General features: G+C 50.4%; 1 protein-coding gene across 1 annotated transcript in view; it reads right to left on the reverse strand.

Moving 5' to 3' along the window:
• Positions 1-10,310, reverse strand: part of USP36 (ubiquitin specific peptidase 36) — a 32,630-nt gene extending 22,320 nt beyond the window's left edge. Inside the window, exons 1-5 of the mRNA XM_010856270.1 lie at positions 10,119-10,310; positions 7,682-7,845; positions 3,906-4,167; positions 3,226-3,447; positions 117-227 (exon numbers count right to left, since the gene is read on the reverse strand). Coding sequence (XP_010854572.1) covers positions 117-227; positions 3,226-3,447; positions 3,906-4,158 — 586 coding nt within the window. The 5' untranslated portion in view covers positions 4,159-4,167; positions 7,682-7,845; positions 10,119-10,310. The remainder of the gene's footprint in view (positions 1-116; positions 228-3,225; positions 3,448-3,905; positions 4,168-7,681; positions 7,846-10,118) is intronic.
• Positions 10,311-17,705: the final 7,395 nt, after the last annotated feature.

The following is a 17,705-nucleotide window of genomic DNA, read 5'->3' on the forward strand; positions in this document are numbered from 1 at the left end:
GCTTTAGTCTGCTCCACTCTGTGCATGAGGCCTCCAGGCTCGAGCCCACTCCCGCCTCCTGCCCTCCGCCAGCACCCCTGGCAATGCCGCCCTCCCCAGGAGGAAGCCGCTCTTACTTCGCAGGTCCCGGATGAAGGACACGGGCTTGATGGCGTTGCCACTGTTGGCGAAGGCCTGGATGATGTGGTTCTGCATGACGCACAGCATGCAGAAGCTGCCCTGGTGACCTGCGGGCGTGGACACGCGGTCACGGTAGGGCCCTGGGAGTTCCCAGGAGAGCTGACGACACAGCCTCCTGGCTGGCAGAAAGCAGAGCCCCCCAGCCCGCCCAAGCCCTGCAAGGCTGGTGGCACCTGGGAACCCATCTCTCCGTGAGACCCAGCCCACGGAGTGTGAGCTGCCAAGCTCGGTTTAGAATGTGTCCTCTGACCTGCAAATCGCATCACATGGTCAATGACAGAGAACATTTCGGGCTTCCCGACAGACACCCCCTTCACTCGCTCTTCACCGTGGAACCTCTGCTCTGCTGCCCCCAGGAGACATCTGGGCTCAGCCAGCTCCGGGGAGACCCCAGGCACCTGCTCCCTCCCAGTCTACCTGCCCGACTCTGCGGCTCTGCTGCCCCAGGGGACACCAACATGGAGGCGGGACCAGTTGTTGCTGACCAGATGGTGCCCCCTAGGCTGGGCCAGGCCCCTGCTGGGATAAACTATTTGTTCCCCCAGGCATTAGGCTAGACAGTGCTATACTTCTGTGCGTGTGTGTGCTCAGTCGTGTCTGACTCTCTGTGACCCCCTGGACTGTACGTAGCCCACTCCTCCGTCCACGGGATTTCCCAGTCAAGAATACTGAAGTGGGTGGCCATTTCTTCTTCCAGAGGCTCTTCTTGGCTCAGGGAGTGAACCTGCGTCTCTTCCGTCTCCTGCACTGGCAGGCAGATCCTAGCTATGCTTCTAATTATGAACTATCTTAAATACAAAGAGAAGAGCAAAGACGACACCCCATTTTAGGTGATTTGTAAGGCAAGCACAGGTGTGACAGCTGAACTCCCCTCTCAGCCTCTCACACCCCCGCGCCCCACGTCCTCCGTCTGTCCCTTGACCTCTGGCAGCAGGGACCCGCTGACAGGTCAGCGCTGTTCCCAGTCATAGATTCACCCTACTCCACACGTGGCACTCACCAGCGCACTGCAGCTGCACGTTTAAGCTCGCTTTTTTATGACCTGTACCAAGCTGCCTTTTAGCCCTCCCTCCAGACCGCAGTCCACCCACACAGTCCCCTACTCACTCACGTCAACCCCTCCCTCTTCCTACAGTCACAACGCTGGGGTGAATGGTCCCGTACCCACCTCCTGTATGCCTGAGGGTTTCTCTAAGGCACACACCTACAAGATACGCTTCTGGGTCCAAAGGCAAGCACGTCCCTAGTTCTTCAAGATACTGTAACCTCAAATATAGTGCATGTCCTTCCCAAACAGATCCGACCAGGGATCAAACCTGGGCCCTTGGCACTGAAAGCTCAGAATCCTAACCACTGGACTGACGAGGAATTCCCCCCAATTTCCAATCTGTCTATGACTTCTGCTGCAGGAATATCATTTTCAACCAAGGAGAGCGTCACTCCCTCCTGTCTCCTGCGTCACTGCTCTGGCCGGGACCAGCACATCAAACATCAAACACAAGCGCACAGAGCAGCCCTCCTTGCTTCTCTCCTTACTTTAAAAATGTACTTCTGGTATTTTCCTAATTGGAATGTTTTGTAGTTTTTGCAAGACACCTTTTATAAACATTAGTAAAAATTCTTTCTGTTGCTACTGTGCTGAGTTTTCTTTTAATCATAATTTTTTTGGGGGGACATCTATTTCCAAGTGCTCTTTCTCTCTTAATCTATTAATTAAGTGACAGCAACTAAGGTAGCAAAACTAACAGTCACGTACATAGAACCTGAGGCTTCCCTGGCGGCTCAGACGTTAAAGAATCTGCCTGCAATGCGGAAGACTGGGGTTCGATCCCTGGGTTGGAAAGGTCCCCTGGAAAAGGAAATGGGCTATCTGCTCTAGTATTCTTGCTTGGAGAATCCCATGGACAGAGGAGCCTGGCAGGCTACAGTCCATGAGGTCGCAGAGAGTTGGACACGAGTGAGACACTAACACTTTCATGTAGAACTTACTGTGTGCCAAGGGCTATTCTAAGCACTGTATGTGATTCACTGAAGTTTTATAAAAACACTACGAAGGCGATATTATTATTAGTTTGCAGATGGGGGACCAGTCAGGTGACTTCCAAGGACACAGCCACTGGGTGGCAGAGCCAGGACGTAAGCCAGGCCGGCCGGCCTCGGGGTGCTCCCGCAGCTGCTGTGCTCCGCTCGCTCCACAGTCACACGTGGAGACTGCCTGACATCAGAACATCCCCACGTTTCTAGCATGAGCACAAGCTGCTCACAGTGGTTACAAGACTCCTGAATTTGCTGGTACTTTACCTAGAATTTTTACATATCTATTCACGAATGAGATGGAACTTTAATTTTTCTCGTATTGTGCTGGTTTAATTTTGTTACCCAAATCAAGAGAACCCCACTGAATGAGCTAGGAAGTTTCTCTCTTTTTCTTTTACTCTGGAAGAGGTTGTGAAGCATTGAAATGATCTGTTTCTTAAAAGTTTCAGTAAAACTCATTCACTAACTGTCTCAGCCTGGTGTTTTCTTCATGGGGAAAAAAGTTAACCACTGATTTAATTTTGTTAACGGTTGAAAGGTTAGTCAGACTTTCTGTTCTGTTCTGTTTGGTGAAGTTCTCCTTTCTTTCCTCTTTAGTTTACTGATATTCAATTTCCACTTTGGAGAACATTTTACGATGCACGAAAGATGGTGCTACTATAACGGATGCGATAACTGAACGTACGTATTTTGGAGGTGTTTTCCAAAAGCCCTTTCTGCTGTCTAGGTGATTACTTTCAGATCAGTTTAGAGACTGTTACTCTACCTGGATTCTCTTCCACTGCCCATCCTGCGGCCGGCACACCTCAAATTTACAATTTATCAGTCACTACGTAGCATGAACCTGACTCCTAAATCTGACCCAGGCTAAGAATGGCAGCACCAGGAGAACACGGGTTTGTCCAAATAAGGGAAAGTCTGGTCCTGAGCACCCACAGCGGCCCCGCGGCAAGGGCACGCTCAGAGCTGCGCATGTGCAACAGCCCCCCCAGCCCCGCGCTCACTCACAGCCCCGCGTGTGCTCCTTGGAGAGCAGGTAGTTGGCCAGGGGCGGCGTGTAGGTCAAGCACTGCACGGTGGAGTTGAGGAAGCAGGTGTTGCCGAGGTTGTGCAGGCCAGCGCCCACACGGTACACACGCCCCCAGCGCAGTGACAGCCGCTCCACCGGGAAGAGCACCTTCTGGGGTGCGGGGACCCCGTCGCTGCAGCTCTCGTAGGCGTGCTCGCTGCCTGGAGTGGGGGGACAGCATAGAGGAGAGCCTGATGTCCGAGCCCCAACACAGTCCACAGGCGCAAGCTCAGGAGGCGGCATCTGGGGGTACCTGGGTCCCCACTCCAGAGCCCAGGAGGAAGCTTGTGACCCCACAGCTCTCCTCGACGGCCTTGGCCTGGAGCCCCAGAGCCCCTCTGTGCACGAGCTTTCGTGGACAGCTGGAGTCAGCACGCCCTGGCGCTGACCCCACCCACGTCGCCTTCTAGTTTCCAAGCCCTGTTCCTGAACCTCTCGAGACAGAGCTCGCTCTCACCACCCTGTTCTGTTACTCCTGCGGCTAAAACCTACTGGCCCCACGCCCGACCCTCACAGCTGACCACACTGTTGTTTCTGTTCCCACTACTGGTCAGTGTTTCGTCCCTCTGCCTGTCAGCACATGGCTGGGCCCTCTCGGCACCACCCTCTGCGTCTGTACCCTGTCTCCGGGCCGGTGGTTCATCTCCGCTCCGGTGGCACCCGGCTCCCTCTGTCCTGGGGTTCAGCAGCACATATTTGCTTTTCAGTGACTCCAGCTGGTAGGAGAAACTCTTGCTGGCCGGCTCAAACTCCAGCTTCTGCAGAAGGACCTTCTTGGCAGAGGCGGCCAAAAGCTTCCCCAGATCCCCATCGTCAGCCGAATCCCTGCGGCCAGGCTTGAGGGCTTCCTTCAGCTTGTCCACGATGGGCATGGTGCATCACTGGGGGACGAGAACACAGAGCAGCGGGTAAGCAGGCCCCCGGAGCAGAGCATCCCTCCTCTGACAACCCCTCCTGGGCCTTAGGGATGGGTCCCTTCTCTGACAACCCCCTCCTGAGCCTTAGGGATGGGTCCCACCATGAAAGCAGCTCTGGATCAGCCGCCGATCCTACAGAGCAAGCGGAAGACACAAGACCGCTCAGACACAGCAGCATCCACCCCTCTCTTCTCAAAACAGACACAGTGCCTCCGCCAACAGCGCTAAATAGACAGACCTCCCTGAGGAGGTCAGACTACCCTCTTCATGTCATCTCTTCAAGAAGTAGCATGGAGTAGGCACTTCCCTGGTGGGCCAGTGATGAAGAATCTACCTGCCAATGCAGGGGACACGGCTTTGATCCCTGGTCCAGGAAGATCTCACACTCCTCAGGGCAACTAAGCCCCTATGCCAAAACCACTGAGCCTGTGTGACGCAACTATTAGCTTGGTGCAAAAGTAATCGCGGTTTTGCATTGTTGCACTTTGCGGTTTGATACTGGAAATACACTCTTACATAAATGTGATTATGCTATACATCATTTTAATGCATATTTCTCGCTTTCTGTTTTTTTTTTGCTAATGAACTAAATTATTTGCTATTTTACATTTAGACTATAGAAATGTTAGACAAAAAGCAAAATCGAGCCTTTTTTTATTCACATTCAAAGTGGGTCATAAAGCAGTGGGGACAATTTGCAACATCAACAATGCATTTGGCTCAACTGCTAACGGATGTACAGCGCAGTGGTGGTTCAAGAAGCTTTGCAAAGGAGACGAGAGCCAGGATGATAAGGAGCGCAGTGGCCGGCCGGTGGAAGGTGACGATGACCAATTAAGAGCCATCAACAAAGCTGCTCCTCTCACAACTACACAAGAAGCTGCCTAAGAGCTCAACGTTTCAGCATCTGAAGCAAACTGGAAAGGTGAAAAAGGCTCAGACGGTGGGTGCCTCATGAGCTGACTGGAAAAAAAATGTCATTTTGAAGTGTCATCTTCTCTTATTCTACACAACAAACCATTTCTTGGATTGCGAAGTGCAACGAAAAGTGGATTTTCTATGACAACCAGCAACCATCAGCTCAGTGGTTGGACCAAGAAAAAGCTTCAAAGCACTTCCCAAATTCAAACTTGCACCAAAAAGAGGTCATGGTCACTGGTGGTCTGTCGCTGGGTCTGATCCACCACAGCTTTCTGAATCCCAGTGAAACCATTACATCTGACAAGTATGCTCAGCAAGTCGATGAGATGCACCAAAAACAGCAATGCCTGCAGCCATCACTGGTATAACAGAAAGGGCCCAATTCTTCTCCATGACAATGCCCGACCACATGTCGCACAACCAACGCTTCAAGAGTTGAACGAACTGGGCTACAAAGTTTTGCCTCATCCACCACATTCACCTGACCTCTCGCCAACTGACTACCACTTCTTCAAGCATCACGACGACTTTTTGCAGGGAAGACGTTTTCGCAACCAGCAGGAGGCAGAAACTGCTTTCCAAGAGTTCGCTGAATCCGGAAGCAAGGATTTTTTATGCTACAGGAAAAAACAAACTTACCTCTCATCAGCAAAAATGTGTTGATTGTAAGGGTTCCTATTTTGATTAATAAAGACGTGGTTAAGCCTAGTTATAATGATTTAAAATTCACGGTCCGAAACTGCAATTACTGCTGTACCAACCTAACACTAAGCCCACGCACTGCAACAACCGAAGGCCGTAAGCCTAGAGCCTGTGCTCCGCAACAAGAGAAGCCACTGCAATGAGAAGCCCACGCTGCAACTAGAGAGCAGCCCCCGCTTGTGTGACTAGAGAAAACTGCATGCAGCAACGAAAAGTAAAATACATACACAAAATTTAAATAAACAGAAGGAAATACCATCGAGTGACTCTGGACATCACGCCTGGTGTAATCTCCCTCAAAGGGCGGCCACGTGGGCTAACATCTGCTCAAAACCAGGGAAATGCTAACCTTGCAAGACACTCTGGTCACACACACAAATCCACGTAATAAAGGAATTCCCAAGGTGAGTGAGATAAGAGTGAGTGTGTGTGTTCAGACCCACAGTCTTCAAAACCAAGAAGACCATGAGCCTTAAGGGGCCACCAAACACAAGAGAGGAGGCTGGTCCAAACTGGGATGCGCTGCAAGTGTAAAACACGTGGACTTCGAAGTCTGCAAAGTAAAACGTCTCAGTAATTTTAAGACTGGTTATAAGCCAAAGTGTACTTTTTATTTTATTCGTTTATCTACAGCTGCTCCGCGTCTTCTTTGTCGTCCCCGGACTTCCTCTAGTTGTGGCGAGCAGGAGCTACGCTCTAGTTGCGAGGCACGGGCTTCGCACTGCACCGGCTTCTCCTGCTGCAGAGCACAGGCTCTAGGCGCTCGGGTTTCAGTAGTTGTGGCTCGTGGGCGCTAGAGCGCTGGCTCCACAGTTGTGGCACACCGGCCTAGCTGCTCTGCAGCACTGGGGATCTTCCCAGACCAGAGATCGAACCCATGTCCCCCGCACTGGCGGGCTGATTCTTAACCACCAGACCACCAGGGAAGCCCTGAAATAATCATATTTTACGTATACTGGGTTAAATAAAATTCATTCCACCTGCTTCATTTTCTAACGTGGCCAATGTAAAACCCGATGATACCTGTTGCTTGCGTTATCGGATAGCGCTTGTGCAGGCTATCTTTTTTAAAAGTGAGAGAGGAGACAAATGATAGAAACAGGACCAGAAAAGTATACCCAAGATGCGGAAGCTTGAGGTGGTGGAGCAGGCAGGGGCGTGGCGGCAGCCTGGACTCTGGAATGCCTGTGTTATTCCATCTTGGATTAGCTATAAACTCCAGGGAAAAAAATCACTGTGACTGCCAGAGCCTATTCTTTATAAAATAGGAATAAGAACAGCATTAAAGGTGCCTGTGAGGTTAATGGGGAGACACACACTGGGTAAGAGCTGAGTACTAGCTGAGGAACCGCAGTGTAACAAACCAGAAACCCCCAACACCCCTGACCGCTACACGTGGACCTACCACTTTTCCTTCCCATCCACTACCTCTCAACCATCTGGCCAAAGCTCAAGGACTATTTGAGTCACAATTAGATAAGAGGTTCCTTATATAACTCACTCCCATCAGAAAAAAAGATGACTTCCTTGGGTATGTGGTCTGTGGCCAGACCCAGGAGACCCAACTGATCAGGTGGACCCAAAATTCTGCTGGAGTGAAAAGACTCCCTCCAGAACCTCTGATGAAATCACCCAGATTTAAGTTATGGGGCACCTAATTCTGTATATGGATCAAATTTCTTTTTCTATAAAAATTTCTATAGAGAACAGAAATGTAAAAACATTATTTAAAAAAAAAAGCAAGCAAGCACAAGTTCTTTGACATGAAAAAAAATAAAAGAAGCTTTCCTAAGGAGAACTATCTAAGAGAGCCCACCAAACTGAACAATGGCTGCTGGATCACTAGCGGGCTTACCTGGGGTGTCTGAACTCTGGAGTGCTGTTCCTGCAGCGTGGGGTCAGGTGCTTGGCCGGACTAGGTAGGCAGGGTGCTGGGCCCTCAAAATCACGTGCTTCCCAGCTTTGGGCCCGTTAAATCATCAGAGCTGCAAGCGTGTTGTCCGGAAGGGGTGTCAGAATCTGTGGGATGAAAGCGCACCAGATGAAGCCACCTCTCTTCCCAACATTTCACCAGCCCTCCTCCGTGGATGTCAAGCAGGAAGGCCAACCATCTTCCAGTAACAGTCAGCATTAAGGCAGAAGGAATACGGATAGTGCGAGACACAGGAAGAGCGGAGGACAGCTGAGCTAACTAGCTGCAAACGATTTTGATGGATACAATACGAAAACCCTGCCCTCCACTAGAGACCCTAACCTTCATGCCAGCGACAAGCCCAATGAACAAATATCTCCCCCACACTCACTAGTCAACTCCAATCTTCACTGCATTTGCAAAGAGTAGGAGATAATAGATAATCATCTCCAACTTTCAGTTTTCATGAGCCAGTAAGATTTCAAAAAAAAAGAAAAGCGAACGTGCAATGACAGTTGCCAAATTTTCACTCTAGCTAAGTCTGTGGGTTTTTTCCTGAATTACCAACCACAATCACTATGATTACAGAAAATTAAGGTACTTAAAAACTTTTTACTGTGAAAACATTCATATACAATGTAGAGAGAACAGCACAGGGAACCGCCATGATCCCCTTATTCAGCTTCAATAATTACTGGGTGGGATCAGGCAATTCCTCTCCTGTCCCCATTACTTCACAGCAAGTTTTAGGTACTACACCATGTCTGATGTCCATAAATAAAAGCATATTAACTCAAAAAAAAGAGACACAATGAACACGATCTCAGAATGAAGTCAATGTGTAAAGATTTTTCTCACGAAAACATCCTACAATGTCCCTCTTCTTGTCAACATCCTGTATCGCTGAGGACTGTCATGAGCAGAGACATGGGTTCGGGAAACTCTTGAAGCTAGAGGATAAGCAGAACTTGGGAGATTTAACATTTCATTTGAGATAAACAACTCAGAGAACGCCTATCCTACAGAGCCCACTCCTCAATGTGTAGTCAAGAGACTTTGAACAAATCGAATTTTTCCAGTTTTGACAGAAAGGTGCAACCTCTACATCACCAATCCCACCCAAAACATTAAGCAACAACCTACAAATGATTTCTCTCCAAGGTGCAGCCACCTTGAGAAAAATGCTCTTGTAATACACCATCAAAAGGCCTCTGATGTACACACCTGGTAACACACTCTTCAAAACTCTGCAGGATGCTCTTTCCAGCCCACGTTTCCCACTGTCCAGGAACGGCTCATACTTAGGCTCGTACTTTTCCGTGCACATTTCTACTTCTACTCAAACAGAGCTTTCTCCATCGCCATTCAAACACATTTTCTCTCCCTCCTCCCTGTAAATGCACTTTTCCAGCATAAAATGCGCTCAAGACTCACAGGGTCAACCACGTGCTGGCGGGGAGGAGTCCCAGAGGCTGGGGCCTCCCTGAGGCCTCTACAGCAAAGCCAGCTCCGGGCCCCAGCCAGGAAAGAGCAAACTGAATGTCCGTCTCCCCGGAGACCTGATTCTCCACCTCCCTTACAGACGGTGGACTGAGGCAGGATCAGGATGTTTTTCCTCTCTTCCATCTTTATTTTAGGAGGCTGCTCTAGCTCCGGGAACCCCAGGGGAGACCCAATACTACCAGACCAAAGAAATGGGTATTTTAAAAACTCACCATCTTGAACCCACCCCTTCACCATAACCATGAGGAACATTATTCTCTCCAGGAGTGAACCTTCCCACATTTCTTACAAATAAGATAAAGGAATAAGACATCAGCCCTGCTGCCAAATCGAATGCCCTCCCTCTGATTCTAACTTAAGCCACTCTAGAGAAAATCTGAACCCTGGATAAATGATGTTTCTGTCCGTAACGACCTGCCCGACACCGTCACAGGCTGCTGCCTCCTGGCCTGCCTGGGCTCCTGACCGGGCCAGCTCTCCCCTGCACCGTGGGTCGCTCTGGAAGCGCAGAAAAGAGCAGAGAGCAGACCTGGGGCAGCCCGGATGGAGGGCACACTTCCTGGGCCTCCCCGTGGACTCCCGAGCCCTCGGGGACTGCGCAGCCCTAGGGCCTCCCCAGAACCCCTCGTGGACAGGCATTTAGGGTCCGCTCCATGGGCCCCAGAGCCCCTGGCGTACGCACGCCCCAGGGCCTCCCCGTGGACCCCGGAGCCCCTCGCGGACTGCGCAGCTCTGAGGACCCGTGGACCTCCAAGCCCAGCGCAAACACCCATGTCTCCCCACGAGTGTCCACGGGTGCGCCCCGCGTCGGGCGGCAAACTCCCGGGGGAAGTCCCACAGCCAGACTGCGCGCCGCCCCAACCTGGTCCCAGCTTACCCGGCCCTCAGCCGGCCCGGCTACAGGCCAGCGGCGTTGGCGTCTACTCGGCACGGGCCCCGCACACGCACCATCCGGGTCTCCGGCGCCTCACACACGTGTCACGGCGACTCTTAAAGCAGACGCGGCGTGAGGCCCGCGCGGCGGAACCCCGAGAGGCCCCCGGCGGCTTTAAGAGGCGGTGCTATCTTCCGCCCTAGCCCCCTGGGTCCGCCCACAGCCGCTTGACGCTCCCAATACGTCACCTCCCCTATCTCGCGGCCCCGCCAGCCTACGCGATGACGTAAGCACGCAGAGTCGGAGGCGCCCCACTCTCTAGGCCGGTACCTGGCAAGTTCTCGCAGGGCACGTGAAGTGACTGCTTCCGGGTCCGGCGCTTGGGGCGTTCCTTGGGCTGCGTCTCGAGGGCCGCTCATTTTCGCCTGCGGTCTCGGCGGTGGCGTGGGGCGGGCGCTTCGTCGCACCCTTCAGGGCATTTAGTGACCGAGACACCGATCGGGCGATAAGAGGGTAGCAGGCCCAGTAAAGCCCGAGAGCGGACCGAGAGATCTTGGGATGAAGGGGTCGGGAGTGATGGCATTTGACCTTCGCCGTGTTCCGGGCCCTGATCAATTTCCTGACCCCGCTCCCTTGCTTCATTTCAGAACCGTCATCCCGTGACAACTGCGTTAAGGTTGTGGTTGAATGTTTGCAAACACGTTTCTCTTTTTCGTATTTTAAAAAATCCTTTTCACCTGAATCCTCTTGGTTGCCACCCATCCTGGTCTCCAGGGCAGGTGGAGGTAGTGTGATCCTAGGCCTGACCTCCAAATACTTAACAGAAGCAAAGGAATATTGTTACTCCACAGTAAACGACTTTTTCCAAAAGGCAGCGCTGGAGTACTCAACCCAATCTGCTGTGTCTTTGGGAGACAAATGTGAAAGGCAGGATGGATGATACCGGGTGAAGCAACTAGAAGCCTTGAGCTAGTTGTCATGCTCCTTCCCGCCCAGTCCTTCAGGCAGAGGGGGGTGGGGCTGGCGATGGAAAGAGAATGGGTGTAATTGGGACAAAATTTACCTGTAGTTATCACTTGGCGGGGGTGATGTTTTTTTGAAACAGCAAACATAAGCTGGCAAGAGCCTGATGTTGAGCTCTGCCCTGTCTGTAAGAATCCTCAACTACAGAGATTCAGATTGGAATTTGTCACTGAGTCCATTCTGTGCCCTAAAACAATGATTCAGACAAAGATTGTTTTCACTAATCCAAGCCTGATACAGGGTATAAATGAGTGATAAAAAGCTGGAGACAGGTGGTCAGAGGGCTAGTAACTAGCTAGAGAATGAGGAGACCTCAGTTTTATCCCAGCTCTGTGCTAATTAGCAGGTTTCTTTGGAGACTTAACTAGCCCAGACCTCCATGTGATCATCTATGAAATATAGATAATCTCCAGCAGATCTTTGATTCTAGTAACAATGCCAATGACATTTGCTCTTGTTAACTGAGTTCATATTATGTGCCAGATACCGAACTGGCCACTTACCCACACTATCTGATTTAATCCTCATGGCAACCCTACAAAAAGATACCGTGCCCATTTTACAGATGAAAATACTGAGCCTGCTGCATCCCAGCAAGCAAGTGGTGGTTTAAACCCAGGTTTCTCAGGCTCCAAGTTCACACTTTTAGCTCAGGCACTCAGAGGTAACCCCCAAATTTTTCTGAGATGACAAACCTGTTGCCTGAAAGGCCCACATGCTGCTTTAAAATGTGATATGAGACCTGGAAGTCGGGAGGAACCTTTGGCCACACACATTTCCACCCTACTCCCCTTTCAAATACCCTCCTAGAAGCCTTCTGAGTGAAATCTAGAGGTGCGTTCACATGGCCAATATGCAAGTCTTTCCTAAAATGCTCAATCTCAAAGGTCACCAGAGAAATGCAAATTAAAACCACAGTGAGCTAGCATTCCACACTCTCTGGAACTGCTGGAAACTAAAAGACTACATGTTGGAGAGAATGTGGAGTGGATAGATTGTAAAACTGCAGGGACTGGAAAATGATGCAACCATTTGGGAAAATAATTTGAATGTTTCTTTTATGTAACATACTTGCCCTATGAGCACATCCATTGCTGTCACCATGGCAACTGAACTACTGCCTGTAGGCTGGTAAATTCCAAAGGTGCAGACCTCTCCTGCCCTTATCCAGTTCCTTCTGGACACCTCTGCTGAAGGGCCCATGACCATCTTGAAACTCATCATGCCCAGAAATGGATGCTCCCCACGCTCCACTAAGCTTCCTCGCCTTTCTACCCTGTTGCCCACTGGGCCTGGTGTGCTGGAGTTCAGACCAAATCCTTGCCCTTTTCAGCTGTTTTCCCAGTGAGTCTGGCCACATGGGGGCACTGCTGAGACTGGCAGTGGCTTTGGCTCCATCCGGGGAGGCACACTGCGGTTGCCGCCTCCCACCTGTCCTCTCCCTGGGCTGTGATAGGGCAGCCTCCTGTCTCTTCCCCTCCACCCTCGAGGTGCTAACAGCTTCCTGCTGTTCCCTTGGCTTCTCAGAGTTTCTTCCATCAGAATGTAACCAGTCCCTGCCTTAATCCCTGCTGTTTTAAAGGCTGTGCAGAGTGGTTTGGGGGTTCCTGGTTGGACTTGGACTGATGCAGACTGTAACCCCAACATCCACCTGCCTGGCTAGCATCCTGGGTTCCCCTCTCTCCCTCACCCCATGTAAATTCTCAATGAATTTTGCTAATTTTACTTTCCAAAGATTTCCTCAAGCCATTCCCTCCACTGCATCCAATTGCCCAAGGAAAGCCACTCTGCTTTCCCCTACTTTACTGGATTATAGCTGAGTCCATTGCTCAAACTGCCAAACAGAATGATATACTTAAAAGGCCTACCCAACCCATTTCACTCCTGTCTGAAATCCTTTCCTGAAACTGCCTGCTGTGCCCCAGCCCTGCTAATAGGAGAACCAAGCTCCTTAGCATGGTCTCTAATAGCCTGGGGATGGGGGTAGGGGCTGGCTCCTGCCTGCCTTTCCCCCTCCTCCCCAGCCACTCCCAGCCTTGGATCCTTCAGCAGGTGTTGTTCAGTCACTAAGTCATGTCTGACTCTCTGTGACCCCACAGGCTGCAGCACACCAGGCTTCCCTGTCCTTCACTATCTCCTGGAGTTTGCCCAAACTCATGTCCATTGAGTCAATGATGCCATCCAACCATCTCCTCCTCTATCGCTCCCTTCTCCTCCTGCCCTCATTCTTTCCCAGCATCAGGGTCCTTTCCAATGAGTCGGTTCGTAACATCAGGTGGCCAAAGTATCAGAGCTACAGCATCAGTCCTTCCAGAGAATATTCAGGGTTGATTTCCTTCAGTAGAGCTAGTCCGCCCCGCCCCCCACCCCAACCTTACCAGGCCCCAGTCAGGCCATCTCTACGCCAGGCTCAGGCTGGTCCTTGGCCTAAAATTCCCTTGCCTGCCACCACCTCCTTCGGCACCACCTTCTCCGAGAATTCTTTCTGGATTCCCCCCATTTCCCCCCATCCCTGTCATTTGGTTGGTGCTGCGTTTGGCTGGCAGAACATTCCACTTATACATTCAGCTGGAAGTTTTCTGGATTTCTCTTCCCTTCCCCACCATACCTTATCTCATCTGTGTGTCCCCTGGGCCTGGTACACAAAGGTACAGTGGATAAATGTGAAATCCAACTAAATGGCAAATAAAATGCTAGAGATGAGATAACTGAATAATCTCTAAATCCTGAAGGAGGAAACCAGAGAAACACTGAAGATGAAAGAACGAAGTATTCTCAGTTAAAAAAAAATAAAGCTGTAACTGAAATGAATCTAATTAGAAATTACCTTTTTAAAAAAAGGGCATCCCTTGTGGCTCAGTTGGGGTCTCAAAGAGTCGGACACGACTGAGCAACTGAACTGAACTGAACTGTGGCTCAGGTGATAAAGAATATGCCTGCAGTGCAGAAGACCTGGGTTCGATCCCTGGGTTGGGAAGATCCCCTGGAGAAGGGAAAGACTACCCACTCCAGTATTCTGGCCTGGAGAATTCCATGGACTGTATATAGTCCATGGGGTCACAAAGAGTCAGACACAACTGAGCGACTTTCACTTTCACTTTAAAAAAGAGGTGGGTTAACAAATTAACAGTATTGTTGCCCAGAAGTCACCTGGGGGTTCCTTACCTTGGAGGTTGAGGTAAAAGGGACTAGATGCTCCCCACCCCTCTTCCCCCCCATTTCACAGCCTGTAGATGACCAAAGATTTATGCTAATTTATGGAAATATCTATGTCACATTTCTAATTGTAAATTAATCATTGTTTCTTTTACATCAGACATTGTTAAGTTTCCTATGAGCTGCTCCTGCTGGGCCTACACAACCCTTACAATTTCCAGTTTCTAGAAACTGCCAAATTAGATCTAAACCCGGTCTGGTTGAACTCACCAAGGAATAGCCACGTGGCAGGGCTCCCAGAGTTTTGCTTTAGCCCTTCTTTCGCCTGCATGCAGATATCCTGCAATGGACTGGGCCAGCGTTTGGTGGTTTGGCCAAAAAGTAGCCGATGGGCCTTAAATCCCTGTGCTGGCCGTGGCCACACGCTTGCCTCCTCCTCCCCTTCCCAGGCAAAGCTTCTTCTCTAAGAAAACTCATCCTGGAACTTCCCTGGTGGTCCCGTGGCTAAGGCCCCAGGCTCTCAATGAAGGGGGAGCCCAGGTTCGATCCCTGGTTGAGGAACTAGAGCCCGCATGCCACAACTAAAGATCCTGCGTGCCACAATGAAGACCCAATGCCGCCAAATGAATAAATAAAATGGAAAATTCACCCAGAGTGAATGCCACGGGTGTGTATTTTCCCTGTGTTTGGGAGTCGCTTCCCTCACCTGCCAATACTGAAATCCTGCTTGAATCTTTACAGAAGCCGTGCAATCCCCAGTCCCCACGGCTTTCATCACGCTTCCCCCTCCTCTCTGCAAACCCACCTCCCTTTCCCAAACTCTCCCACAAGGCCTTATCCAGCTGAGTGTTGCTCCTGCTGCTGGGTCTGGTCTGGTCTGCTCCTTCCCCCTCGGTGGCTCTGGTTATTCTCTGTAGCACAGTGGTCCTTTGCATGGCTCTGCTACTTTCCTCAAAGCGTTGCGTGTATCTGTTTGGCCTCAGGACTAGATTGCATAAACTTTTCAAGAGTGTTCAAGACACCACCTTGCTTGCAGGCCCTTACCCCCAGCACTGCCCAGGGAACATATAGTAGGCCCACCAAGACTTCTCCGTGCCATCTGGGCTTACTTGGGAAGCAGGTGGGTAGAGACAGAGGGGCCATGGGCAGAAGCTGTGTGTTGAATGGTGTTGAATGGCTGAAAGGTGACTCAAGTCTGTCCAGGGCCTGCCAGAGGAGGCGGTAGGGGTCACCCCCAAGCCAAAGAGTCTGAGAATCTCTGGTGCCTCCTTCCCTCCTCCTTCTGGCTGAAAACAGAGGACTCCGAGGCTCTGGAAGGTAGTGGGGGACACCACGGGAAGGAGTCCAGGTTCCAAATCAGCCGTGGAGGAAGTCTGCCAAACCATCTCCATTGGTCTTGGCAGGAAATAAACTCCTTTGTGTTAGTCCCTGGGTTTCTGGGGTCATTTGTTCTGGCATCCAGAGCTGCCTTAGCAGCTGCCTTAGCTGGTACACTAAGCTTTGCTCCCAGGCCACAGGGCAAGCCTTTGGGTCTCAGGGTTGTGGGAGTGCTACATCTGAGGATGAGCCCTAGCACCTGGGAATACAGCATGGGGTGGCGGGTGATATTCCTTGTGTGCTTGGAAGATGTCCCATAATGACAGGGTGACCCCGCATCACAGTTTCCCAGGACAGGAGGCTGGACACCTACCGGCCCCACTAATTGTTCACAGCACCCCCTTTCTCTGTCAAAAGGGTCCTGGTTTGGAAGATGCAGAATATAGAGATGAATTTCCCAGATCATTGAACTTTATCCTTTAAGTTTGGAAATTACAACTCGCAACAAGGCATCTTGATGTGATCAAGTGTCCTCACTGAGACTAGGATTTTGCTGTCATCGTTGCTGCAAAATTCATAAATAAAGGAGAGAAATTTGCCTTTGTTCTGAAAACAAACACACTAAAAACAAACCACTCACTACAAGGCCCTTCCTAGAAATGGAAGGCACAGCCAAGAATAAATAAATAAAATTATTTAAAAAAATTATTCAAGTTCTGCTCACTTGGTTTAAGTTAGATCAGATAAACATGTCCAGGAATAATTTAGGGGGGAAAAGAAAATATCTGAAGGGTTTTCACCAGCCCGGGTGGCTCCCCCACCCCCTTCCCACCCTCTGCCCCCAACCCTCATCCTAAACTGGGTCCTACAGAGGCTTCTGTGTTTCCACTCTGAACCCACATGTGTCTGTTGTGGGTTCTGACCTGAGCGCCAGGCTGTCCTCAGTTGCCCCCAATGCTTTTCTTTCACAGAATGAGCAAAGCTGAGGTGGGGGAACAGTGGTGTCTGGTAGGATCCCTAACAATCTGCTAACCCCATATGTGGGTCTTCAGATGGACTGAAAACTGTTTGCGAAGATCAAGAAAAGGGAAGATTGTTGAAACTGGATCATGGATGCATGGAGTTTATGATGTCATTTCTGCATGTGTTTGAAAATTTCCATAAGAAGTGCTTTTTAAAAAGTCACGTTTTGACCTAAATACATAAAATAAATGAAATGGTTGTGTCTAGACCCCAAATGTGGCCTGCAGGTCAGAACAGGCACCGATGCCAAGGAGGGAGGGGGCAAGGAGGAGACCTGTAAACATGGGACTTGAGGGAGCGACTGCAACGTATGGATCTTATTTGGATCCTGATTCAAAGCAACAAACTGTAAAAAAGCATTTATGAGACCATTAGAGGTGTCTGAACACCGACTAGTCCATGACATTCATGAATTATGTTCTCAAGTTGTGATTTAAGTATTTTGGAAAGGTTTTAAAAATTGTTTGTTTTTAGAGATATGTACTGAAAACAGACAAAACTGACGTCTAGAAACTTCCTGATAACCTTGGGCAGGTGGTTGGGCAAGTAGGTGCAGAGAAAGAAAACAGTGGGTCGATGGTGGGAGAGGCGAGACGGATGTAGGTCTGTGTGCGTGTGTGTGTCTAAGATATGCTCCACAACAGAAAGGGAGATGTATGTGGCAAACGAAGGGACCCTGTCCTGCCTCTTGGCCAATTTAAGAAACCACATTCACTGTCGTCTGCCACATCCCACGTAGACCTCCAAGCCCTCAGGCCTGTTGCTCAGGAGATAAACCAACCCACAGGCTTCCCTGGTGGCTCAGCGGTAAAGAATCTGCCTGCCAATGCAGGAGACACGGGTTCCAACGCTGGGTCGGGAAGATGCCCCTGGAGAAGGGAATGGCTACCTACTCCAGTATTCTTGCCTGGAGAATCCCATGGACAGAGGAGCCTGGTGGGCTACAGTCCGTGGGGTCCCAAAAGAGTTGGACATGACTTAGACAACAGGCCAGCCCCCACCCTCCCCCGTTCCAAAGTTAGAAAGGGGTGGCTCGAAACGTCGAAAATGAGCACACGGAGACAGCCAGCG

The sequence above is a fragment of the Bison bison genome, unplaced genomic scaffold (genome assembly GCF_000754665.1).
Source record: "Bison bison bison isolate TAMUID 2011002044 unplaced genomic scaffold, Bison_UMD1.0 scf7180017864371, whole genome shotgun sequence".
NCBI lineage: Eukaryota > Metazoa > Chordata > Mammalia > Artiodactyla > Bovidae > Bison > Bison bison.